The sequence below is a fragment of the Trichoplusia ni genome, chromosome 2 (genome assembly GCF_003590095.1).
Source record: "Trichoplusia ni isolate ovarian cell line Hi5 chromosome 2, tn1, whole genome shotgun sequence".
Taxonomy (NCBI): Eukaryota; Metazoa; Arthropoda; class Insecta; order Lepidoptera; family Noctuidae; genus Trichoplusia; species Trichoplusia ni.
Genome location: NC_039479.1, coordinates 3,508,691 through 3,534,716, shown reverse-complemented (window position 1 = coordinate 3,534,716; position 26,026 = coordinate 3,508,691). Strand labels below are relative to the sequence as shown.

The 26,026-nt window shown below is 36.5% G+C and overlaps 3 protein-coding genes across 6 annotated transcripts in view; 2 read left to right on the top strand and 1 right to left on the bottom strand.

Moving 5' to 3' along the window:
* LOC113503923 (transcription factor HNF-4 homolog) overlaps window positions 1-12,814 on the top strand; it is a 54,901-nt gene extending 42,087 nt beyond the window's left edge. For all 3 annotated transcript variants that reach the window (XM_026886075.1, XM_026886082.1, XM_026886070.1), the window contains exons 3-10: window positions 5,024-5,118; window positions 6,823-6,950; window positions 7,944-8,090; window positions 8,458-8,578; window positions 9,067-9,198; window positions 9,564-9,800; window positions 10,259-10,397; window positions 11,505-12,814. In XM_026886075.1, the coding sequence (XP_026741876.1) occupies window positions 5,024-5,118; window positions 6,823-6,950; window positions 7,944-8,090; window positions 8,458-8,578; window positions 9,067-9,198; window positions 9,564-9,800; window positions 10,259-10,397; window positions 11,505-11,559 (1,054 nt within the window). In that variant the 3' untranslated portion in view covers window positions 11,560-12,814. The remainder of the gene's footprint in view (window positions 1-5,023; window positions 5,119-6,822; window positions 6,951-7,943; window positions 8,091-8,457; window positions 8,579-9,066; window positions 9,199-9,563; window positions 9,801-10,258; window positions 10,398-11,504) is intronic.
* Window positions 12,815-14,894: 2,080 nt separating this feature from the next.
* LOC113503894 (fanconi-associated nuclease 1-like) lies at window positions 14,895-23,531 on the bottom strand. Its single transcript, XM_026886031.1, has 11 exons — window positions 22,747-23,531; window positions 22,089-22,349; window positions 21,559-21,757; window positions 20,466-20,696; window positions 19,776-19,910; window positions 18,993-19,224; window positions 17,676-17,881; window positions 16,948-17,066; window positions 16,357-16,608; window positions 15,732-15,910; window positions 14,895-15,152 (listed from the first exon to the last, which is right to left on the bottom strand). The coding sequence occupies exons 1-11, from the start codon at window positions 23,408-23,410 to the stop codon at window positions 14,988-14,990; spliced, it is 2,643 nt and encodes an 880-aa protein (XP_026741832.1). The 5' UTR covers window positions 23,411-23,531; the 3' UTR covers window positions 14,895-14,987.
* A 621-nt stretch (window positions 23,532-24,152) lies between these two features.
* Window positions 24,153-26,001, top strand: LOC113503942 (tctex1 domain-containing protein 1-B-like). Of its 2 annotated transcripts, XM_026886089.1 has the most exons (4): window positions 24,153-24,356; window positions 25,019-25,212; window positions 25,274-25,417; window positions 25,800-26,001. In XM_026886089.1, exons 1-4 carry the CDS (start codon window positions 24,273-24,275, stop codon window positions 25,963-25,965), a joined length of 588 nt encoding a protein of 195 aa, XP_026741890.1. In that variant the 5' UTR covers window positions 24,153-24,272; the 3' UTR covers window positions 25,966-26,001. The 2 variants fall into 2 exon arrangements, with proteins under 2 accessions (XP_026741890.1, XP_026741896.1); XM_026886095.1 differs by lacking the exon at window positions 25,274-25,417 and having other exon boundaries at window positions 24,154-24,356.
* The last annotated feature ends 25 nt before the right edge of the window (window positions 26,002-26,026 follow it).

The following is a 26,026-nucleotide window of genomic DNA, read 5'->3' as shown; positions in this document are numbered from 1 at the left end:
AGGCTTCCTTTTACTCCTGTCCAAGGTAGTCTTGTAAGCGAGACAGCGCATAACACAGCGTAGAAGCTATCTCCTTTTCGCAACGACAACAATCTAAATGTAACAAGTGGTAGTAAATGCTCGTAGCCGCAGGCTCAAGCTGTACCCTTAGCCTGAATATACAAATTTCTTCTACCTTTTCGCTCACAGGCCTGTCCCTGTAAACATAGGCTAAGATAATATAACCACGTTATTGTATTCGGTTATAAATTACATCGTAATCCAGATTAGACAACTTAATAATTTATCCGGGATAACCGGCATTTGTTTGTAACTAACGCCACTCTGAGTCACAGCTGGCACAAGTTGTTGCCCTACAGTCTGCATTATAGCATAAATCCATCGTTAATATAAAATTTGTGAAATATTTCCAGGTTAGTATAATAAGCTCTATACCAGCGAAAATGGCGCTTCGTAAAATAGATTTAATGCTGTTAGAGCGAGATAAAGATATACATGCACGGTGTGCGAGACAGAGAGATCGATATTTTGTAGATCTTTCCACGCGTGCCAAGTTACACCGGCCGCTCTGAAGGTATAGGTGTATATAGTGATAGGTGACACTAGTTATTCATGCGAATGCGACTGCTTGTGTAATTGCTGAGTGATAGAGTTGGCAAGGCGCTAGAATTCGCATCTGTGGGAACCACAACCTTCCCTGACGCTGGGTGCGAGCCAATAAGGGATTCACACATCTGTTGTCTCTATCTCCCTCCCTCTTACATGTGTGTTATTGTATACTAGCTGTTGCCCACGGGCCCGCCCGCTATAAATTGAAAATGATTACACGGGATCATAAAACCGGGATAAAAGTTGGTGGTTTTTGCATAAAAGAGAAACAAACCTCCAAGCATAACTTTCGCGTATATAATATTAGTAGATCTATAAGGTAGCAATGACATAAAAATGTGGGTTGATTTGGATGCGAAAGTTAGGCCTATGTTGAGCGGTGGATCGCAATAGGCTGAGTTGATAGAATTTAGCGGTATTACTGTTTTCTTGGTGCTTATTCTAACTAGTTCAGACTCCAGATCCATTGATTTAGACAAACTTTGGTAGTTTAATGAAATTAATAAAAAAACTCAAATCAATTGCGATTAACGACCGGTTATTTATTATATTGCAATAGCATAGATAGACTACGTTGACAATTTTATGAACAAAACTTAATAAATTGTAAAAAAAAAAACTAACTTAAACATGATAATAAATAGTCCATTCAACAATAACAAAAACGAATAACAATAACATTTGTTTGACCTGAAATTGAACTGAGAACACGACACTCGATGTTCACGTTCCTACCCACGAGACCGCTCAGGTTATTAACTTAATCACGGAGAATGTGATTCCGTTGACGTATGTAATTGTGAGCAAGGTGAATAGGTGTGTACTACGTCTTCATATTAAATTACATTGAACAGAGGAAGAATACTGTGTGTTCAGTCCCTAATACAGAACACGTAAACGATGAAATATGTGATGCGTTTATGTATATCAAGCGTTCCATTGAATGTACGTAAAGGTAGGGGCTGACTGGTTGCATACCGGGGCAGCGGGATTGTCCGAAGGGGATTCCGTGGCACACGATCGGCAAAAGAGGTATAGGTGTGTTTAAGACTATAGAAGTCTGACGCTCCCTTACGCTCAACTCAAAGTGGGAGGAGTCATTAGGTGATTTCTCATCCAGTAAAAAAGCCTGGTTGTAGCAATACGTTACGTTTTACGCTGCTTTCGCGAGCATTCGTGTTAATACGAGAACATGCTCGAACAGCGAACATGCTTGCCGTCACGTGCAGTGTTAAATTACACACGATTATCGGATATTCACTGACTTCTATGAGTAGTTCTTGCATTGTTTCAAGTATTTTATCGAACAGGAGTAAAGTCAGCAGTTTTTTATGTATTGTGATCATGTTTTTTTTTTCCGAAAAAGTGTTAGAACTAAGGTATCGAATTGTAACATGTTCGATTCTAAAGTTTGAAGTTTAATGTACCCTGGCTTTCCCCACTCTTTGATTTGCCAGTTCCTCAGCCTATCCTTGGAATTATTTAATTTCCTTTTCACTAAATTATAACTTAGCGAATGCTGGAACAAACGACACAATATACATAGGTACGCCCCAGTGTATCATCACCTTTAACCGATGTTTTTATTACGTTCAATAAATTCGTATCCACCGTATTACGTCAAATACTTGTAACTTGAATGTGGTTTACCATGACAGTCAAACTTGTTTCCTCATAAATGTGATCGTGTTTTTGTGTCAATTCGATTACGTCATCCGTTGATGGTATTACTATATAATTTTAAATAATTACCTTCGAAATATAACGAAAAAATGTATCTATTTTTAGTATCGTACGATCAAAACAAATATGTTAGGTTTTTTTAATACGTTTTGGCATCGGCCTAATCATTCGACGTTAGGTTTTTTGTATTGGCCTAATATTACATAGTAATTACAGCCGAGGAAATGATATTATCTGGTTTGCAATTTGAGAAGATTATGGGTTATAAATAGTAAATATTATATAAAACTAATGCAAGGCAAACGGCATAATTACAAAAGTTACTTCTTCTAAGTCACTGAGGCAGTATAACTTCATGATACGATTTTTTTCTACTTTCCGCCTTCGCGTCTATGTCCATACGGTACTATTATATCGATTTTGTAGGTACAGTTTCTCAGTCCTTGTCAATTTCAACTCGGAAAATTTTGCTCTCAACACATAAAGAAATAAATTGGTACTTACTGGATCGACAAACGCAGGGAAGGCAAATTAAAATGAAACACAATTATACCAAAATTAGTTATTAATATTTAATATTTATCTAGACTACCAAATCACCACATGAACATTATATCAAACATAAAGAAATTTGAAACCTGAAACACACATATATTATGTACCTTAACACAGTTAAAAATAAAAACAAGTGCTTTTTATTTGTTCAGCTGACGTGTGATCATTACTGTAAAGCGTGCAAGTATGACAAATTAATTCATTATTTAAATAAAACATCGTACTATTCTTGTTTCTTCATTTGCTGTATACAAAAGCTTAAAATAAAAAGTCCAGGCTCACAACTAACTCCTTATCAGGTATTGACTGATTAAGCTATACAATCATACGCAAAGAGGTAGTAATATGGCTTTTTAAGTTATATATGTTCGTTGTTGGATCCCTCCTATTCGCAGGGCCACGGCCAGGGCAGGCTACGTGGTCAAGTCGGCTCTGTATTAGTCTGGTATTATTACGTGTATTTACAGGTCTACTATAATAACATATATTTGTCCAAGGCCCCAATTCTGCTATTTACAATGGCCAATGAACGAATGATATTTGGTTTAAAATGACAATTTCCATATTCTCTTGAGCATTTTTCTACGCAATAATTGGAAATTCAGTGCGGGATGGTACACTCAGAGTCAATACAATTAATTTAAAATTATTGTATTGGAAAAATACTTAAGATTATAGGAATAGTTTCAAATTTAATTCAATTGCCATTCATTCATCGGCCATTGTAAAATAGCAGAATTGGGCCCTGGGCAATCGCACTCGCAATTCAAAAAAATATGAATATTGAAATATATTTCATTTATTGCTTGAAAAATAACAACAAATGTACAATATGTGTACGTGGGTACAGATAACATAATTATGATAAAACGATGACATTGTTTACTATCGGAACGTATCTATCACTCATTGTCGTTATGTAACGCATGTATCTCGGACTTTCTCTATGATATTACTCATGTCATCTGCTTATTAAAACAAATGCTTGTTCGATTAGCATAGACTGGGTATTCGTTATTTGAAATAAACACAGATTATATTATAGTTGGATACTCTGTAGAAGCAGCATTTTTTTTTTCACGGGAATTGATTTAATTGTTTTAATAAATACGAACAAGCACGCATAAACTACATATTAGTACATATACAACGAATATTTAAATTACTATCAAATTTAAAAATAATTACTTAAGGCCCAAGTATCTGTCTTTGTTTAGTGTTTAAGGGGAATACGGTTTTGACGCTTGAAGTTTTGAGCGCATTACAAAAGAATGAACATAATATTTTGTGAACGTTGTGGGCTCTATTAAGAGTATTTTAAATGCCTTTCTAACACTTGATTTTTTCTTCATCATTAACAAAGTGCTTATAATTAGAAATCATTCGTCTCTGCCATTGGATATTTTAATTAAACTTCTTGTTCAAAAATTTAATAAATTACAATGTTAAGTAAGAAAAATTATAATTTCGTAAATACTTTACCAGTTATTCTCGTTATAGAATTGCGACGTTCGCTAATAAATCCTGCTATCAGACGCGTAACATATCAGTGTGACTTCAACTTTTTAGCATTGTTTTTGTCACGGCTATTTTTAAATCGAATACCTAAATGAGAATAATCAATATCATTATTAATTTAATGTATAAAAACAAACATTTCTTCAACGTTCTATGTGATTAATATGTATCTGATTATGATAATCAGAATAACGCTTGAATGTGTTTTTTTTTCATTATTTATATATAGAAGTAAACTTACAGCCGCATTCACAAGCGACATTTTACTAACTGACGTTTAGTTTTTAATTAATGACATATTTATTACGACATTCGACTTTACAGTGACTTGACAGCTTGACTTTTAATTGAGGGCCGTTTTTAGGTTTCCGTACCCAAAGGTAAAAAGCTAAAAGCGGAACCCTATTCCTAAGGCTCCGCTGTCTGTTCGTCCGTCCGTCACTAGATAGAATCTCATGAAGTTTGATAGCTGGACAGATGTATTTTTCACCTATTATGTATTTCTGCTAAAATTCTAAAAGTAATTTGTCACCTCAAAACAATTTGTTAATACATATTGGGTGTGAAAACATTCAAACTTACAGAGAGATATACAACATACTCATATTAATATACAAAATTGTAATTTAACTCACCAACGAACATTCACTTGTTACAGATTCAGCAGAAATTGCGTCGTGGATAAAGACAAAAGGAACCAGTGCAGATACTGTAGACTAAGGAAATGCTTCAAAGCAGGAATGAAGAAAGAAGGTGAGAAATACAACATAAAACCTTTAGGTACTACACAATACAGTGAACAGCTGCTATGCCTGATATTAAACTAACAAACTTTGTGGTCACACTAATTTGACGACCTCCGTGGTCGAGTGGCGTACGCACCGGTTTCAAGGTGTCGCTAGCTCTGAGGTCCCGGGTTCGATCCCCGGTCGAGTCAATGTAAAAATTCACATTTCTACATTGTCTCGGGTCTGGGTGTTTGTTGGTACCTTCGTTGTATCTGAATTCCATAACACAAGTGCTTTAGCAACTTACTTTGGGTTCAGAACAATGTATGTGATGTTGTCCACATATATTTATTTATTTAATTAAATTTATTAAAATGTTTGTGAGTGTGGGTGTGCGATGTATAATTTGTTACTTCTTGCTGCTTGTCTGGGACAAATGGATGAAACTTGGTACGGTACGGTGGTTCTTTATAAAATTTGGGCACCTAACCTGGAGCTACGGCCAGGACTTAGCTAATACTAAGAGTTGTGGAAGGGTGACTCAGTAGTCTGAGTAGAAGAGAGACTCTTTTTTGCTACCCTATAATCGTTGTAAGTTATGATTTTTAGTGGTTTGCACCCCTGTCCTATTAACCTACCGTAGTATTAACACAAAAAGAATTTTATGAAATTTTATGCGGATTCCAGATAAACGGATAAAAAGTGATTTAGGAATATTATTGTTTTATTTCCATTAATGCTTTCGTTGTTTGTCTTTAATTAAATTACAGCCGCAGATTAAATAACAAAATAATTTAGAACTTATTTGCAGCTAGAATATAAAGTAAACTAGTAATTTGATTTACCTACTGGTAACAACGGCTCATATTACCTGTTGCGAAATATTACCTATATTGCAACAGTTTCGATAACAATTAATAAACATTTTTGGTTCGCTTAAGAAATTGTGATATTAATAGTGATTCAATCACCGAAAGTATTGTAACATTAATCATATAATTATTAGCTAATAATTAGCTTATGCCTGTCAATACAAAAACAGGAATTAGCGGACAAAAAATTTGACTAGATATCATCCGTTTTGATTAATGATGATAATCTTTGTCGCGAAAAGATAAAATAATCTAAAACGTAAAAAAATACATCAAAAACTGCTAAACCATTTAGGATGAAACTGATGCATATAAATTAATCTAAGAATTGCAGTAATAGAGACGCATAAAAACACAAAATCTAAGAAAAAAAGTTTTATTAATTTCAATAAAGTAATTAAATCAATTTTCATGTCCACATAAATCTGATTGAATTCTTTGTTCAATAGTGTCCTTGTGTCCAGTTCACTAACCTTCTTTATCTCAAATAAATGGCAATAACACTTATTATAATATAAAATATGATACATGTATGTTTATGGGTAGGTATGTGTGACAATAATTAATATATGTAGTTTATTGTACAATCATTAATACGCACGCAGATTTATAGGAAGTTAATCTCTGTTTATTTCTAGTTTTACCGTTAATTCAATTTGAGTCATACTACCAATATATAGATCAATATAGGAATTAATTTATTTAAATGAATTAGTATTAAGGTTTGTTTCCATTGAAAAACCTGAACGATAAATTTATTCATGCAAAGGAAAATATGTTGTCAGATAAAAGTAACTCTTATTTCGAAAGCTTAAGGTCTATATTCCCTTGTATTAATAATAATTATCAATTTACAGCGGTACAGAACGAGAGGGACCGCATCAACTGCAGGCGGCCGTCGTACGAGGAGCCCACACAGGCCAACGGACTGTCCGTCGTGTCGCTACTCAACGCTGAGCTGCTCAGCAGGAAGGTCATTGATGAGGTAAGGAAACAAACGTACATTATACACGGTTATTTTTTAGTCGTCTGACAAAAGAAGCCCAGATCATGTATCCGACGTACCCCTTTTCGCGATTTTTTTTTATCATCAACTATGATAATAAGAACGAAGAACAATTAAACAAGAGAAATCTGACATATATTCTTAAAAATGATAAAAACGCCGCCGCCCGCGCCTCACCATTGTTACAAGGCTCGGACCGCACTCGCAACAGAGCTGTTTCTAAAAAACTACGAATTGCATCATAATATTGAATAAAAATTGCACTTTATATTTATTAAAATCTCATAAATACCTATTTTTTTATCATGAACATGTTCTAGTCATTGGATACATGAACTGGGCTGCTTTTGTAAGACGACTAAAAAATCACGGTGTATAATACAATTTAAAATGATTTACGAAAGGTAACTAAGGAGCAGTGTTTAAATTACTTTTAATGTCGACAAAATTACATCTGCAAAAGAGTATCAAAATCGCATAGTTATTCGTTGCTTTTGTAAGAGAAAAGAAAAGACTCGTTTTTATTACATTACAGATTATAGAAATTAAAGCTGTCGGTATCAAAACTTTATTTAAACTGTTTTTATAGTCCTGTCCTGACATTTACATTAACTATTTAAATTACACTATAATCATAAAGGGGCAAAGAATTCCAACCTCTATTACCTCCTTACTTAACAGTCCTAAATATAAATTATGTGAGCAGAGATTTGAGATCTGTCGCCGTAATATCGACAGTAATTAAGAATCACCAAAATAAACCTTATGCCTTCGAAATAAGCTTTCTAATTGATGAGACTCACAATCTTACAAATTTCCATAGGTTAGTAAAATTAAAAGGCATGGAATGGTATTTATTGGATTAATCTTACAAATCACAAACCTCTCATAAAAAAAAAGTTCCAACCAATTAAAAATACTGAACGTTTTTCTCTGTATGGCTAAAAAAACTAACAATAAACCTTTTCACAGACCAACAACGTGACAGACGCGGAGATAAACAACCGCAAGCTCGCGAAGATTAACGACGTGTGCGACTCCATCAAACAACAGCTGCTCATCCTGGTCGAGTGGGCCAAGTACATCCCCGCCTTCACAGAGCTGCATCTGGATGATCAGGTATGTGGAATAACACATAAGATGGTTGACTATAGACTCGGTTCTTGTGATTCTATCTCTAAATTATTTGAATGCGCTGTATGTTAAATATTGACTTAATGTCAATACATATTTCACTGCACAATTCACATGGCTGTTTAGTTGATTTACCTTAAAACAGCTTGAGTAACTTTTTTTAATCAATCCATCGTATCGAGGACCAATGCTGGACATAGGCTCCCACCAAGTTACCCCACAACACCCGTTTTACTTCTTAATTTACGAAAAGTATTCGATTTATTATAAGAGTTAGCCAAAAACATACAATTTTCAACCAGCTCCATTCGCCATAAATTTAAAATACTGACATATACACTGTGTGTGGCAGGTGGCGCTGCTGCGCGCGCACGCGGGCGAGCACCTGCTGCTGGGCTGCGCGCGGCGCTCGCTGCACCTGCGCGACATCCTGCTGCTCGGGAACAACTGCATCATCACCAAGCACAACATCGGTAACTAGCTCTAACACTACGACATACAACAATAATACATGTAGATTGTACAACAGCACACTTCTGAGTCTCGCATCTCAAACGCGACGTATACCACGTGACACTTCGAAAACACATCAAACTATCGGGAATAGTACAAGGCCGCGTGTCTGACAAACGCAGCTTATTTATATTTATTTAAATTATTTGATTTAAAAAAATTGCATTTGTTAACCTTTCCCAGCAAGTTTATTATGTTTATTATATTAGATATTATATATTAGCAATATTGCGTTTATTAAAAAAACAAAAATTCTCAAGCTACATGCACCCAGCCTTTAAACTCAGAACAAACAATCGTCGATCACACAAACGCTTATTATTATTATTATTTACATACTGCTTCACATTTTTCAAACACGTTATGTATTGCATATTATTAACTACTTTTCACCGTTGTTACATGCCGCTTTAGCTAATGAAAACTCACGTGAACTTATTATTCGCAGATGGTCGCATGGACATAGACATCAGCATGATCGGCATGCGCGTGATGGACGAGATCGTGAAGCCGCTGCGGGAGATCGACATCGACGACACAGAGTTCGCGTGTCTCAAGGCCATCGTGTTCTTTGATCCGAGTTAGTATAACCAAGTCTTTTATGTCTCTCGAATACTGATTGGAATTTCAGCATCATTGGCTCAGACTGCTGAACTTGAGTTCACTGGTTCAGTGTCTAGCTTGGGCGGCGGCATCAGTTAAGTGCTGGTAATTTGTATAAGCAAGCGGCGCTGAACGTGCCTGTAAAACGTGTGACAAATTTTTAATTTTCGAATTCGCGCCTTTATTATCGAATTTGTTAAAATACATTCTACTAATATTCTTATAGAGATCTAGATCTATATTTTTTAAGAATGTACATTTTCAACAGTTCACATTAATAGGGCAAAAAGGCAACTATCGCTTAGATTATATCATATTAATGTGAAATTTTTATTATTCCAGACGCGAAGGGCCTCTCGCAGCCGCAGAAGATAAAGCAGCTCCGCTACCAGATCCAGATCAACCTGGAGGACTACATCAGCGACCGGCAGTACGACGGGCGCGGCCGCTTCGGGGAGCTGCTGCTGTGTCTGCCGCCGCTGCAGAGCATCACGTGGCAGATGATCGAGCAGATACAGTTCGCCAAGCTGTTCGGGGTCGCACACGTCGACAGCCTGCTGCAGGAGATGCTACTAGGAGGTTCGTAACATGCTGATAGATACGTTGGAGTCGTTAGACTATGGTCAAATCGCTGTCAACGTAGGCAAGAAAATATTTGACTGGCCTGTTGGTTTAGTGGTTAGTGACCCTGACTGCTGTACTGAAGGTCGTGGGTTCGATTCCCACCCAGGACAAATGTTTGTATGATGAGCCCGATCATTTGTTCTGTGTCTGGGTGTAATTTATCTATATGTATTATGTATTTATTTAATATATAAGTATGTTTTATCAGTTGTCTAGTACTCATAGTAACAGCTCTGCTTCGTTTGAGACTAGATGGCGTTGTGTGAAAGTTTTGGAATATTTGTTATTTGACATGAAAACCGACCACTGACAAATCCATTGTATACAGATCAAACAGAAAACTTGTTGCAAATCATCCTGTTACAAATATATTGTAATATACAAATATGTAACCTAAGACTATGCCTCCCCAGGCGCGTCTACGGAGGCGGGCATCGAGGAGGCGGCGGCGGGCGGCGGCGCGGGCCCGGGCGCGGCCTCCCCCGCGCTCGTGCCGCAGCTGCCCGCCGCGCACTACCTGCAGCCCGCGCCCTTCAAGCAGGAGCCCAACATGTGAGACACACTACTCATGTACTACTGATCATGGAATGATACTCAAACATAAAGTCTGCAAGACTTTCTTACAATGCTCATGATTTAACTAAGTTTCGAATCCATTTGGAGGTATTTTTAAAGCGAAATGTGTCTCCAGTCCATTGGAACACATGGATACTATATCGCGCTTTTGTTACATTCAACATCACTAAACGTAACAATTCCAAAGTCAATCGGAGGCAAAGAGTGAGCCTTTTGCTATCTCAGCCACAAAGGTGTATATTACCTGAAAGTATTGAAGAGCGACGCAAGACAAGTTGTGTTTGAGTGTCAGGGGGTGACATAACTAATAGTACCTTAATGCTGCCGCACTTATAAATGTACATTTCAAGTCAAATCATATAGTTACAGAAAAACAAACTATTTTTTGAATGCGTAATAAAATCATATCTCTGGATCAAGTTATAAGGTTCAATATCGATAGTAATATTTTATGGAATATTTATGAATACGGCAGCAAAACTTTATAATAGTAACGCAACACGTTTGATAAACGGCAGACTGCCTTGTATTGTTAGTTTTAGATGTATTGTTAATATAGGCCCAATAGCGTGCTAGTTGTGATACATTGCCGGCGAAGATAAAGAACTTTTGATTTCAGAGCTAGTCACCGCAATGTATTGCAACTCGTACGTTATTCGTCGTCTTAAAGACCCAGAGAGCACAGTCTTCCTTCAAATATCCATATCATTTGATTCATGTTTCAATATAAAATAAATCTCATTATAATAGATTAGTTTCTTACGGATGTCGTGGCGCACTTAATGGGAATCATTGTACTAAAAATGGGTCGCCATTACTATTCAAAGAAATTGAAATGATAGAACAAAGTTAGGACTCCTTAGCATACACTCCGCCAATTACGTGCGTTATGTGAAAACTATGTATTGTTGTAACTATGTACAGATTCGGTACATAAATGTTTAAAGAAAAGTTACATCTAGGCACACAACATTTCGCGACTAACTGGCTATATGGTGACGGACGTGACGGTATATTGTATAATTCCGGTGAAGGGACCAAGGCGTGGTTTTATCTGAGGTTAATAAACTGTTGTTTGACCAGGAGCCCCCAACACGATACGCCAATGATGAAGACTGTCGACATTACCTTGTTATAGAGTGACGCTCGCCGATGCAGGACTGTGACGTCATCGCGCACTCGCGTGCCTTAAACCCGTCATGAACAACGGTGCGAATACCGAAAGCAATTGCATTTTAACCAAAATGGCTGTATCAAAATCAAAATAAATATACTATATTATTGTTATTTATTAGCGGGTTGAAAATGAGAGAACGAAAAATTATGTATACCGAAACATGTATGTGGATTTAGCTACAATTTTTTTAATTGTAATCGAAATTCAAAGAAGTCGTCAGGACTTTGTGTTAAAATCGTTTTTATCCCGTTTATTAGAATAAGAATAAACTTTAAATTGTAATTCGTGAAAACAAAATGTCTATTATATTGATTGCCCTATGTATACGTTTTAAGGGAGGGGTAAAATTGCAGCTTTAAAATAGGGGATTGAGGGAAATGCAATGATTTATATAAGAGAAATGTAGCCCATAGATATTTTAAAAGTTAAATCGTAATTTTTATAAAAAAGCATACAATTTTTGATGTAATATTTATGTATACATACAAGATTTTAGATTTAAATCGATTTGTGCCTGTATTTTATATAATTGTTTGTTGTGTAGGTGTAGGTACCGAGCGTTTGCCAATTTTTATATAAATATAATGTTGATAGTGTGTAAGTAGGTATTGGATAATAATGCAACCTTTTTGCGTCATAGCCACGTTATACTTTAGTTAAATGAAGTCGTTCACATGCCTACACTTGTTGGAGTTTATTATATTCCTTAGATTAATTTTAACTTATTTGGTGTTGAGTCAAAATTTATACTCTAGTATTCGGAATATAAGTTACCATGGAAGTAACGTAGGTGATGGTATTCTAGGAAATGTTGTGGTTTATGTAGGAGAAGGTTAAGAGTTATAGGCATTTTATCTCGATTATATTATTAAAATAGAAATATATTATGTATACAAGGTAGACGGATCTTGTAATGTCTATGTATTATTGTGTACTGTAGCCACATTTATAGACACGTTTGTTAATAAATGCTCAAAGTACTAAGTAGGTGTTATATTATCTTGTTACTCGATTGGTGATAACCGTTATGTGGTGAAAGTTACTCCACGTATGAATTTTTGTCATTATATTTTATGGGTTTGTAAAGTCGTAGATTTTATATGATATAATCTAAGTAATAGGTGCCTTATTGTCCTATTGAGGTGTACTGTTGAAAATGTACATACTATGTTATGATTTTTTAGTAGAATATATTTTAATAAATAATGTTACAGAATTTTTGTCGTTTTACTTTTTTCCAAAAGGTAATACAGCCTGTCGACTGCCCTGTAGCATTAGTAATGGCGTATCCACACATGGCCGGCGGCTCGGCCGGTAGGCAACGCGGTGGCCAGGTCGCTGTGTCCCTGGCACGTGCATCTTTTACCTGCACGCGCGGCTTTTAGTTTCTGCCGGCACTTTGCTTGCAGCATCAACACAGAGCGATAGCCTCGGGACACAGGCAGCTTTAATTGAGGATATAGATATCACACCACAAAAGTTCGATTGGGGCGAGTAACTACACAAAATGTTACGGAAAAAAAACAATGTCTGAAGTTCGTATGATCAGTATATTGTTGTAGTATTAGTGTTAGGAGCTAACTTATATCAGTACCATAACTTACAATGCAATGCTTCATGAGACCAGTAGAACCCAAACAATACAAATAAAAGTTGTCCACACTAATCTTCAAACTAACAAAAATAATATCCAAAAGAAAACTTCAACTCGTATAATTAAGTGTAGCAACTAAAATAATCTCATAAGATAATCACTAAGGTGTCTCCCAGACTAAGTCTTTTCGCTTCAGTCTCCGTCCGAGGGTTTCTCCTCCACGTCCATGTATCCTTGCCGGCTGGAGCCGCGGTTCTTGCAGTACAGGAACACGACGGAGATCGCGGACACGGCAGACATGGCCAGCAGAGGTACGTACACAGGGAACATGCCGACCTCACGCCGCGCGAAGGTGACGCTTTTTAGAGTACTTTTGTATATTTATATAAAACATATTCTGTCAAGTCTGTTGACGGCGTCACTTCGGAGTTTTGTTTATGGATAGTTCTTGGAAAAGTTTGTATTTCGTTGTTTTTGTCACTGTGGTTTCCGTACAATACTCACGCACGGATGGGTTTTGACAACTTACAGACTTGAAGGTCGCTAGACAGATAGCTGGACCGATAACAACGACTAACTTCACTTTTCTGGTATTTTTTCTGGATGCAGTCTCGATATTATCGAAATTAGGAGTTAAGATAAAACAAGGCATTATGCAAAATATTCATTTATTTACGTTCATGCCATTCCAGTCAAACATGTTAATAATTCTTAAAGATTTCTATAATAATAACAGTCTTTGTTTTACAAATATATAGGTAATCAACAATTTCCATCATTTTTGGTATCACACATAAAATATCACACATTTTTATTCTTATACCTAATTATTTATATAAAAACTTATTTGCTACGTAATTGGTTATATGTATCTTTACTATAAAATACGTCTATAATATAAAAATTAGAAATATGGTTGTGATGTACCAAGTATATAAAAAGTATACAGTAAGTACGTTGTACCGCGGACATTTGAGTCATTTGAATACTAATTTTGCTTTGTACTGATATCGGTTTAAACGTTTACGAAGGCATACCGCTAAGTCTTTAAATAATATTATTGTAGCCCTGAAAGCTTGACTGCAAAAATACAAACTTCTTCTTTAAGACAGTGAGAATTGTACTTTTGTGATCTGACTATGAGTGATTAACATTTTGTTTTAAACATAACTTTAAGTAAAGACTATAACTATAACTATAACTAAGAAAATGTGATTAAAAGCGTAAGAATAAAAAAGCACTAGATTTAACAATAACACACTGCAGTTGTACTGTGATGTTTAATTCCAATGACTAAATTGGGTGAAAGGCCTTTGCCCTATATTGGGCATTCAAGGCCAAATAAAAACTTATAAAACGTATATTTAATTGGATTAAATAACGAACTGATTAATTTGACCTATCAGAGGGTTCGTTTACCTGACGTGACTGTAGTGGATGGTGTGGTCTGTGAGTTCACCAATCTTAGGGATTTAAATCATTTTCACAATATTTGAAAAAATCAGAGTTTTCATTGACCGATCCACCCAGCTCAGCACGATTTCACCTAACTCCAATCATAGAAAAAGCACCATAGTGGTTTACTATATTTTTATAGTAACTATCGTGATAATGGTTCATTATTAAACTATGCAACGGTTTACTTACGCGTATTTATAGGTATTGCGTGAGTCGCTTCAGCTCATGATTAAGGACTCCGGTTGGGTCCGAAACTATATAGTCAGGAAATCCCGATAAATACGCGTGCTGAATCCGTTGCATCATTTAATAATAGAAAAAGCAGGGTTATTATATTCTATGGTAAGTTGTCAGGGTCGCTAGCTCTCGCCTTGCAGCGCGTAGTCTTGGCTCCCACATAGCAGAAGCCCGCGTCGATCCCGTTGTCCAGTAGGTACTGAAGCCACTGTAACTGCTTTATCGATGGCTTGTCCGAATCCGACTTCACTTCCAAAAACTTTACCTGTTAACACACAAACATGTAATATTATTAATTGAGTTGTTAGTAACAGCAGCATGAATACGTCTCAATGCTGGGGACAGACCTTATAACCTCTTCCCCTGTAAGGAAGGTTTAATTTCTAATAACATTAATAATTATAGAAATATTTTGTTATTTCTTTATATTAAAATATTTAATCTATTAAGTTTTAAAATATTAAAAAACCTACGTTTTTAAATGTAAAAACGATAGTTGTAAATTGCATTGTCATCGGGTTTCAAGCTACCATGAAAACTTCAGCATGCCAGCTTATCGGGAAGTGTCTCAAAATTGAGTTGCAAAAATCCAACAGGAACGACAAACAAACGAACAAGAAAAGTGAGTGTATAAAAACGTGGCAATAATTCACATTGACATTAAAAAAATATACCATAATTATGTTCTTAATAAATAAATGCGGACAACATCACATACATTGTTCTGACCCCAGACAAAGTAGAAATATGGATTTTTGCACCGACCGGGGATCGAAACCTGGACCTCAGAGCTAGCGAAACCTTGAAACCGGTGCGTACGCCACTCGACCACGGAGACCACTACCTTGTTGGTGTGTATGTTCCACAGCGTGAGGTCGGGGAACCCGCTGTGGCAGTAGGCGTAGTTCCTGGCGAGTCGCCCGCAGAGAGCGGCCGCCCCGCGCGGAGACAGGCACGACGTCACCTGCGACACGCTCTCCCACTCCATGCCCTGCGACTTGCGACGGATGTCAGACAACTCGCCTGGAAACAACAAAAAAAACATTGTAGAATACTTAACATTGCCCAATGACTCATTTAAAACATTTTCTGACTACTGTACTGAAAACAGTCTTAGGGGTATCGTGTTGCCCAAATAACTGGGTTGAGATCAGATAGGCAGTCGCTCCTTGTAAAGCACTGGTACTTAGCTAAATCCGGTAAGACTGGAAGCCGACCCCAACATAGTTGGGAAAATGCTAGGATGATGATGTACTAAAAACTCATAATATAACCTATTGCTATTGCGTAAACGAGACGGAATTACACTGCGCTTAGCGGCGTCTCTGTTCCACACATAAAAACTTGCATTGCCGCAAGTCAAGACGGCACAAGCCGTAACTTAAAAGCTCTTTATACAGAATTACCCTCTAAGTGTTTAAATATTTGGCCAATGAAAGTAAGTAAAAATCTAAACTTGAATGACTTACTTTCAGGCCTCTCATCCCAGCACTTCTTCATCATCTCGAGGACATCCTCCAAGGTTCCCTCCTCTATGAAGCGGAGCCTCTCATCTATAGCCTCCTTCCTATTAGTATAGAAGCTCTCACAGAACATGTCCAACGGGTATCGCTGGTAGGGAGTGAGAAAGACCCCGGTGACGCCGCGCGGTGGAGTGTAGATGATGTCGAAAAATAACAACGTGAATATTGTTACCGCTATGCTGCCTTCCCAATGCTCACCTGTTGATGTCAGATTGTCAAAGGAATTTGAGGGGTATTTTAATTGAAAGGTTAACAATAAGGTTTATTTTTGCAGACTTTATCTTTATCATTCTCAAATGCTTGTCCTGTTCTCGGTGTCTTTTTTCATGTGACTTGAATATTTGTGAAACCCCTCGCGAGGGGACGAGATTTTGACTCACTTGCTACAATAATGCCCATACTTTGGGCTCTCCAGCAACCACACAACTGTACTTTAAGGACATTAAATCTCGCTACCGATGCCACTTTTGATTTACAAACTAAAGGAAGGGAAGCGGTAGTGCCACAGACACAAAAAGAAGTTAATGTATAACTCACCATGCGTGAAATCTCCGTTGCTGATATAGTGTAAGAGGCAGGCATTTTCCACCGATAATATTGCTTTCCCGTTAGGAGTGTGTTCTTTAAACTTCAGTTTTCCTCGCATGTTGAGATTACTGTAACAAAGAATTTATTGTTATACAGACCTTTAATATGCTCAAAACTTAATAAATTAGAATAGCCAGCAAAATCATTTAGCCTTTAAGAAGTTTGAAAAAGAAGCAACTTCCGTTTTTTTTCAAGACTTATTCATGCATTCAATTTAATGATTTTATGTACCATGCCCACAAAACCGTTAAAACGACTGTGGGAACGAGTGTCACTTATATTTATATGTTAATATGTTTATAAGAAGTAGGAAGGAATCGAGTTCGGCCCGCCTTCTTGTTGCGAGGTGGTGGATCCTTTTTAAGTATAGTTACCGGCACGGATGTTGAGCGCTGACCTTCGTCTGCGCAGAAGTAATTTTTTGGGTCCCTTTTGCGGTATGAAGTGAGAAGCGGGGCGGATAAAGGCAGTGATAGGCCCGCAGAGCATCGCGTCATAGCCGTCATGAGGGATTCGTTGAAACTTGCTCTTAGCTGCAGTTGCATGCACCTCGAGACGGCTCAAGATTGGCGTTTTATTTTGTCATAAGTGTACGATGCGCAAAGCGATCCCTACTCTTCCGCCGAGCGCTCTAAATCCGTGCCGGTAACTATACTTGATGTTAAAATGCTACTTACTCCATGGGTTGTTTCTTGATATGCGCACAGGGCAGACTGGCCTCCAGTATCTCGTGGGTGGCGGCCCACCGCCGCAGGTCGTCGCGCAGGGTCTCGTCCAGTTCGATGTTCTTCTGGTTGGCGAGCAGCCTGGCGCGCGGCCTCAACGCGTCCTTCAACTGCTCTGGCATGTCTGACTCGAATCCTTCGATCAGGACCCTTGCTGACTGTATAAAAATGTATTTTTAATGTCGCATGTTATTATCTTAAAAAGAGTTTAAGATGTAGGTAGAACTTGGTTCCAGAATTCACACTCCCTTGAAAAAAATCTGATGACATACCAATCCTATACTTTCATTTTCTGATAATCTGTTATCATTTTAAGATCTCTGATTGTGTAGATGTATCAATATGAACTTACACACTTCCTTTATAAAGACAAGTGCGTGTTACCGATTTAAATATGGATAAATTGTTACGAAACTTTACACTAAGTTTACTTTTTGTTCAGACTTTCGTTGTTTACCGCGGTTTATTAGATAAACAATTCCTTTTTTATTCTACAAAAACATTCCATGCTACGGAAATAAAATAGCTCAATTTACGATCCAGACGAACGAGTGACGTACTAAATTCTTTTTTGGCGATAACCAACTAATGATTAATAGACCTGATATTGTGTAGATATAATTTCGTTTAGTCGGCACACTTTAATAGGCTTAGCACGTTACAATTTCGAAAATTGCATTTCATTATCTACAATCTTTATAGTTAATATCTATGCTATCGTAACTCCGCGACAAGGCGTAAAAAGACAATAATTCTCGAGTATATTATAAAAAATGTAAAGATCTTAATAGTTGAGTACCTAAATCTTGGAGTGCCTTTTTATACAAACATAAGAAATAAATAAACGTTTGATTTATTTCAGTAGTATATATGATTGGAAATTTTTATATTTGTTTTTAAAATGCCCAATCCTTGCGGTCTTGAGGTCTTGCCCAGCATCGGGACGTACATAGGCTGATGTTGTATATTATTTTCAATATCCCTCTAGTTGTCAAATTAATAATAATTCATACCTCTTTTTTTTTATAAAACTTATGCGTGATGTCATTTTTGTGTATAAATTTTGCAAAATCGTTACGTGATAAGCCCGTCTCCTAAACTATAAAGTTAAAGCAATTTATCTTTGTAAGTATTTATTCGTCCGATAAACGCAAAGTAATGTGTCGAATATTTTCTGATTATCTGTCAAAGACAAACTTATTTTTACTTTTTATACCCAATCACCCAACAGTTCTACTGTAAATAATACTTGTTATGCAAATGACATACCTTTTCGCAGTTCTTCAAATATCTCTGAAGTATTAATGATTTCTCGACGTACCATAACGCTTTCTTATGAGTTCTAAACTTTGTTTGACTTATTAACAAGTCGAGAATTTCGATGGCAAATAAATGCTCATCGGAATTCAACCTCTTCAGAACCTGGACTCCATCCGCCATAATTTTTATGTAAGCTAGCGCAGCTGTGTATCTACGCAGCCAAACCGGTAACGATTGATACCTAAAAGTATACAAATATTTTAGTTGAAGCCATAATATGTGACTACATATCTATCGAATTGGTGGCATTTGGCTAGAGAAACAAACACCGACGCATCGGAACAAAATGCCGGTATCAGTAAATGAAACTAAGAGGAAAAGACGCTACAGAAAAACTAACGGATCAGTCGAATGGGGCGTGGCATGGCAACACTTGGCTCACGGCAAGGTCACGCCTTGAAATTAAATCAGGGAGTAGATAATACATTTAAACATTTGGGACATTTTATTTTATCATTTGCCATGACATAATATTTTATGTATTTGTAAAGAAAAACTCGACAGAAGAAGGGATGTTCTATAGTCAGAAAACAGATCAATAGGGTTCTAGCTTGCCGCAAATGTAGCTATTTCCGGCAAGTATGAGGTTTTAGCGACCGCCCTTTGTGGCACCATGTAACTATTTATTTGTATCCAATCCTGTACCTGTGTGGTGTGCAATAAAGAATATTCTATATATCTATCTTAGCTATGTGAGAGTGCATAACTAAAGGTCTATTAATAATACCTTACCTTTGCATTTGTTTATCGTCAATCTCTTGGTACAACTTGTATGCTTGTCGTATTATCGCTGCACAACTTTCGTTAGCGTCATTTTCATCGCTCTTTATCACATAGTCTTCATATAGTCTGTAGGCCTGCAGATACCTGAAAATAATGCTGAATATTCAAAAAATGCCAAAAAATATTTGCAGTAACAAAAATGAACTTTATTGCGACGCAAGACGATGCTTTAAGGAGAGCTAATTCTATTAGTAGACTGTTCACAGTGGATGTAGTTCGATTGTAGTCATTTATATATTCTATAACTGAGTATTTAGAAACTCATCAGTGTTACTGAAACTATTATACAGCATTTGACCGAATTAAAGGCTGGGCTGTTTTTGCACAAAGACTGGTCTGTTTTTGCACAAAGACTGGTCTGTTTTGGTCATGTTTTACAAGACAGTATCTTTTTGGCCGTTAGCAAAAAACATTTTATTTTATTGGATTACCAGCTGTTGCCCGCGAGCCCGCCGGTTTCAAATCGAGAATAATCCTGATCAATGTGTTAATCCTGGTTATAAACCATCTGTGTACCAAGTTTCGTCTAAATCCATTCAGTACTTTTGCGTGAAAGAGGAACAAGCATCCATACATACAAACTTTCACATTTATAATATTAGTAGGTATGATATAAAACCTTTTTAAAGTAACACTTGCCTATAAAATTCATCTTTATCCTGGAACACAACACTTGCATTATCGACCACCATATCTTTACTAACAGGGAAAGTCTCGGCCTTGGTTTTGTCGTGTAACAACATCAGCTCAAGTTTCTTCTCCCTTATTATATTGAAGTCCATTCCTAAATACATCAGCACATACAGGCTGTTAAGTGTTGTTCTTGCTAAGTCAGACAGTTTGTAACAGATGCCTGCTGTTGATTGTAAACTGAAACGCAACAGGAAAATAATTAATATTAAAGGAGCCACAACTATTTTGATACAATGATTTTGCTTCTTATTTCACCTGGATTAAGAGAAATTTTAAGTATTCAAAATAAAACATACATTATTATAATTACTAATTAAAAGTATGATCATCACTATATCATCGTCGGGGATGATTGAAATCCGCGAATCTACCATAAGTAAAGTCCGCATATCTAAAATGCGCCTAGTTTTACAGGGGTAATTAAAACTAGTAAATAATTTAACCGCGAAAACTTAAACTGGCTATATTCGACAGATACGCGGATTTTTCCGATTACGCGGATTTGCACTATCCCCGACGTTATATTATACAGATAATTCATGTTTTTTTTACATATCTATACTAATATATAAAGCTGAAGAGTTTGTTTGTTTGTTTGAACGCGCTAATCTCAGGAACTACTGGTCCAAATTGAAAAAATCTTTTTGTGTCCATTAGTCCAGACCATTCATCGAGGAAGGCTTTAGGCTATAAACCATCACGCTGCGACTAATAGGAGCGAAGATACAATGGAAAGTGTGAAAAAAACAAGGCAGGTATAAATCATAACTTATATCTGCTACCCACGGGGACGAAGTCGCGGGCAACAGCTAGTTACACATATCATATCAGTGGAGTCTTGTCAGAAATTTTATAAGACTTGGAACATCACTACGCCCGGGCGACCGCGGATTGTTAATTCGGGTCATTCCTATAAAGTTTTTAATATTTTATCAGTCCACTATTATATACTAGCTACAAAGTTACCGGAGTTTCTGTTCTACAACCACCCATAGGATATGATCACCATTCCATTCTACCTATATTAGTTTATACTTACAGGTCCATAACTCTGGTCCTGTTGGTTGTTTTTTCTTTTGTGAAGAAGTTGCTGATTGGTGCCTGTTTACAGAAACTCTTTAATGATTCTATAGCACTTTTCTTGTTCGTAATTTTAATCTTTAGCTTTTTACATATCTCATCAATTACTGGTTTCTTTAAGATCTTCAAATATTCATCCAACTCCATTATTGATTTGCCTAAAAAGGTACATACATTGCGACTTCATAGATCCAAAAATATAATTGGAAAAACTTTATCAGTAAGCATTGGCGTGATTATACTGGTTGATAAAAAATTGAAATTAATAAGATAAACAGAAAAGAAAACTCACAAATGTGACCAACTGGTTTTGCCAGTTGGTTAGGTGGAGCCCAGTAAACAAAGTATGAAATGAGCTTTACAGATATGTTCAAAACAGCTAGCATAGCACAAGACCCTATATATTTTTTCAAAAGTCTCTTGCTCTGGGAACTTTATTCTTCAAGTGAACTTGAGAGGATTTAAGAATTCTTAATTTCAGAAACTCACCTTCTGATTTTGATAATATAATAAATCCACAGTCAACTAAACTTTTAATTATTTCTTGTAGATCATCAACAACAGTTATTTTGACCACTTCATCAGCATTGTACCAGCGATGCTGGTACCAGTACAGCCTGCAAACTAACCTCATTCCCACATTCTCCAGGAACACAAAATGGTTTAAAAGAGTCTGTGACTCTTCGTCTAATAAACACTTCAGGCTTTCAGTCCCAAGAAACTTCTGTACGATATCAAGAAGAAAGAATGCTGGAACAAAATATAAATTGACAGTTATGTGTATAATATATTTTTCGAACAACTCCCTCTAACTAAGGAATTTAATTTTGTTTCACTCAGGGTCTCTTAACATTCAATTGGTAACAGTTATACGCTTGACTGCTGTCCTACAAATAAATGGAAACAAATCCATTTATTTCTGCTTTCTAGGGGGCTTTCAACTATATTTAAAGGAAGGGTAGGGCCTCTGGTCACAGTTCAAAAAGAGAATTCAAATATCAACTTAGTACACAATTCAGGAAATTTATATATTCTCATTTATTTGGTTTATATAATATGTTTTAGTGCCTGTTTTAGCTAAGGCTGTACAAAATTTTGAATTCGGAATTTGGTATTTCTATAATAATTTGTTTATAAAGAATCTTACTCTTATCATCAGGCTTGTTTTCACTGCTTGATCCCTGACTTGAACTGAATGGGAGAGACAGTTTCCTCTTAACTGGACTCTTCTTAGTAATACTGCGTTTCTTGGTAGGAGAAAAGTACTTAGGTCTGGAACTTGGAGTCGATGGTGACTTGGAAGGGGTCTTGGGTGACTTTGATGGTGTTTTAGGTGACACCCATATCATGTCACTGGGAGAAACATTACATACAATGCTCTCTGCAGACTGTGAACTTAAATTCACTGGTGACACTGTTTGTTTGAAATCATCGCTACTTTGAGTGGTATTTTGTGATACCTGAGGAGAGTCACGTGTTTTAGGTGTCCGGAACAGATCTAGATCTTCTTCATCCTCAATGTACACCGGTGCCTCACGCGGAAGAGTAACATTTTGCCTCTTTGGTGGCGTTCCTTCATCCTCACTGTCACTTATCAGATCCACTACTTCCTGGACTGACTCAGACTTCTCGGTCACCTTTGGCGGCGTATCCTGTTTACTCTGTATTATCTGCTTTTTAGGAGTTAAAGGCCTTTTCAGACTTAAACTGCGTTGTTTTGTATTCTTTTCAGCACTCATGGTTTTCCAGTCTTCACTGGCCCTGGATTTTAAAACAGGGAAATAACTAGTCATCAATCTGGAGTTGAACATTATCTATATTGAATAGTTTGTGGTTATGTGTTTTGCTAGTTTCGTTTTCCTAATATTTTATAAAGTCGAAAACCATTATAATAAACACGATGTTTTGTTTTTATTTATAACTGTTTTGCGAGCTAATTACTGCACTACAAAAACAAAACACAAGCACTACTACAGGACAACTATGAAATATAAAATGGCGCGAAACTTGGTGTGTTTCTGTCTGATAACAAATGTCATTCGTACCTACGTACATATACAATTCAGTCCGCTATACACATAAGCCGGCACTGCCGGCAGCCAATACAAAATACGATTTGACATTGTGTACTGTACAATTTAACTCAGTTATACAGTCTCAACAATGCACATTGTTGTGATTGGCCAGATTGGCCTACACGTTGCCTCAGTATGGCGGGATAATTCAAAACCAATATTTGACAAGTTGACAACTGGAGTCGTTTACGAAGTCCGTTTGATTTATATTTTGAACAAGTAAGTGCTGTTTAGCTGCATTTCCCCAATGGGAATTCAAATAGGTGTAACTTGTTTTATCACACTAAATATAAAAAAAAACGATTGAAATATGGAGAGCACAGCCTAGATGTTATCTAACTGTACGTTGTAAAGTAACAGCTATTCCTTTAACTATGAAAAAATTAATTAAATCGATTACTATTTATTTTCTGTCATATCTCGAATGTTCGCTAATGTGCACTATATTCGACTTATTTACCGGCCTTAATAGTAAGACCGTTCTATTATTTCCATAAAACGAGATGGCTTACCTTTCGCTGGTTGATGGTATACCCTACCTACTAGGTGTAGTTATTTATTGTGCGTAGATGTGTATTTGGAATGAAAATGTATTAAAATGTCTCATGAAGAAAAAAGATATTCAGTCGCTGCTGCTAGTGCAGTAGTAGGCAGATACATCAGCTTTAGACGGCCTAAAGGGGTAATTTTAAACTTGTAATATGTAGAAGCTGATTCAAAATTTTGGGTATAAACGGTTTATTCAGCTTTTCATTTGGGTATATTCAAATGTCAAATTTGAAAATATATTTTCAGACAATTATTCATAATAAGTCGTTATTCTCATAATCAAGGAAATAATTTTTGCAAATACTTTAAAGCGCATCTGTAGCGGTTTGACCAAGATCAACTTCCTACAGGTTATAAGTCTCTCATGAATTTCACCACGATACCTAATTCTTAATCCCTAACCTTCTCTACCTTCCATGCCTGCCTCAGCAGAACAAAATGTTCTCCTAATGATATTAAATTTAACTGTTAAAGCAAAATAAAGGTCAAAGTCAAGGTCCTCTTACATTAAATTATTTAAATACTAGCGGTGGCCCGCAACTTCTCACCCGTGGGGTATTGTATAATCCTGGTTTTTGTTAGTTGATTAAAACACACCTTATGTTACTTCTAATTTATCCAAGAACATATTTGCAAATTTTTACGACGATCGGTTAAGTATCGAGTGAAAGCGTAACAAACAAATTTATATTCATATTTATAAGATTAGTAGGGATTAAGATGGTACTCATGTTACCATGCCTTCAATAAAGTATTGATTAAACGTTTTTACTTACACTGACGATGGCTAAACAGGTCCGGACTTACCAACCCACATATAGACTAAACCCCAAAAAACGATTCGATGCAGAAAAAATCGAAAAAGTCCTTAAGCGTGTGGTGGATGAAGAGTTATTTGAAATAGAGTACAGCGAGAAAATAGTTCCCGACCTCTGTTTGAACCTTTCAGAAACCATACGTAATGCCGTGAAAGAAGAAAACTATGACAGGTGAGACATGACACATGAAGAGGTGTTTGTAATTTGTACTTACCCTTACAATAATATGTAGGATATCAAAATTGCAGAAGCACCATCTTACAATAAACCTTCCAGGAAAATGTCTGCTAAAGAGTGAGCATGATGTATATTTTGCCAATAATAGCCGGGGTCTCGGCATTCTCCTGTATTTACTGTTTTTGCTTTCGAGGACGACGTTAGTAAACGATATTTGTTGATGTTGTGTAAGTCCCTTGTTTTAGTGTTCAGATTAGTAATGTGGATAATGATTAGATCGCAGGAGCCAGGTCGAACAGGATTGTCCAAATGAATGTGAGTGTCCGTACACAACACCCTAGTTGCCACAAAATGATCCTGGTTCGAAAGGTAGCAGGGAGATGCTTGACAATAAATCAGAAAGGGAAGTAATCTGTTGATAATTTTTAATATTTCTGTTAAGTTTAAAGCGAAGTGCAGGGTTAGAAAAACATACAAGTTTAAATCATTTAGATAGAAAATGCTGAATCAAATTCTAGATGGTTAATTAGGTTTACCTTTCGATGGCATAGTATTCTTAGTCAGTTTCGTGATTGTTTCAGGTACAGAACAATTGTGAGTGTTACTATTGGACAACGGCGACAACAGGGCGTTCACATTTTCCATACATTTCTGTGGGACCATGAAAGAGATGCATTTGCCTCGTACAACTATGAAAATCCACACTTGTTTGCCAATGTCGTTGTCTATGCAGTATATTTAGACTAAATTTTATTGAATTAAATGCATTTTATTTGATCATGATTATAGCTTTTTTATTAGGTCACTG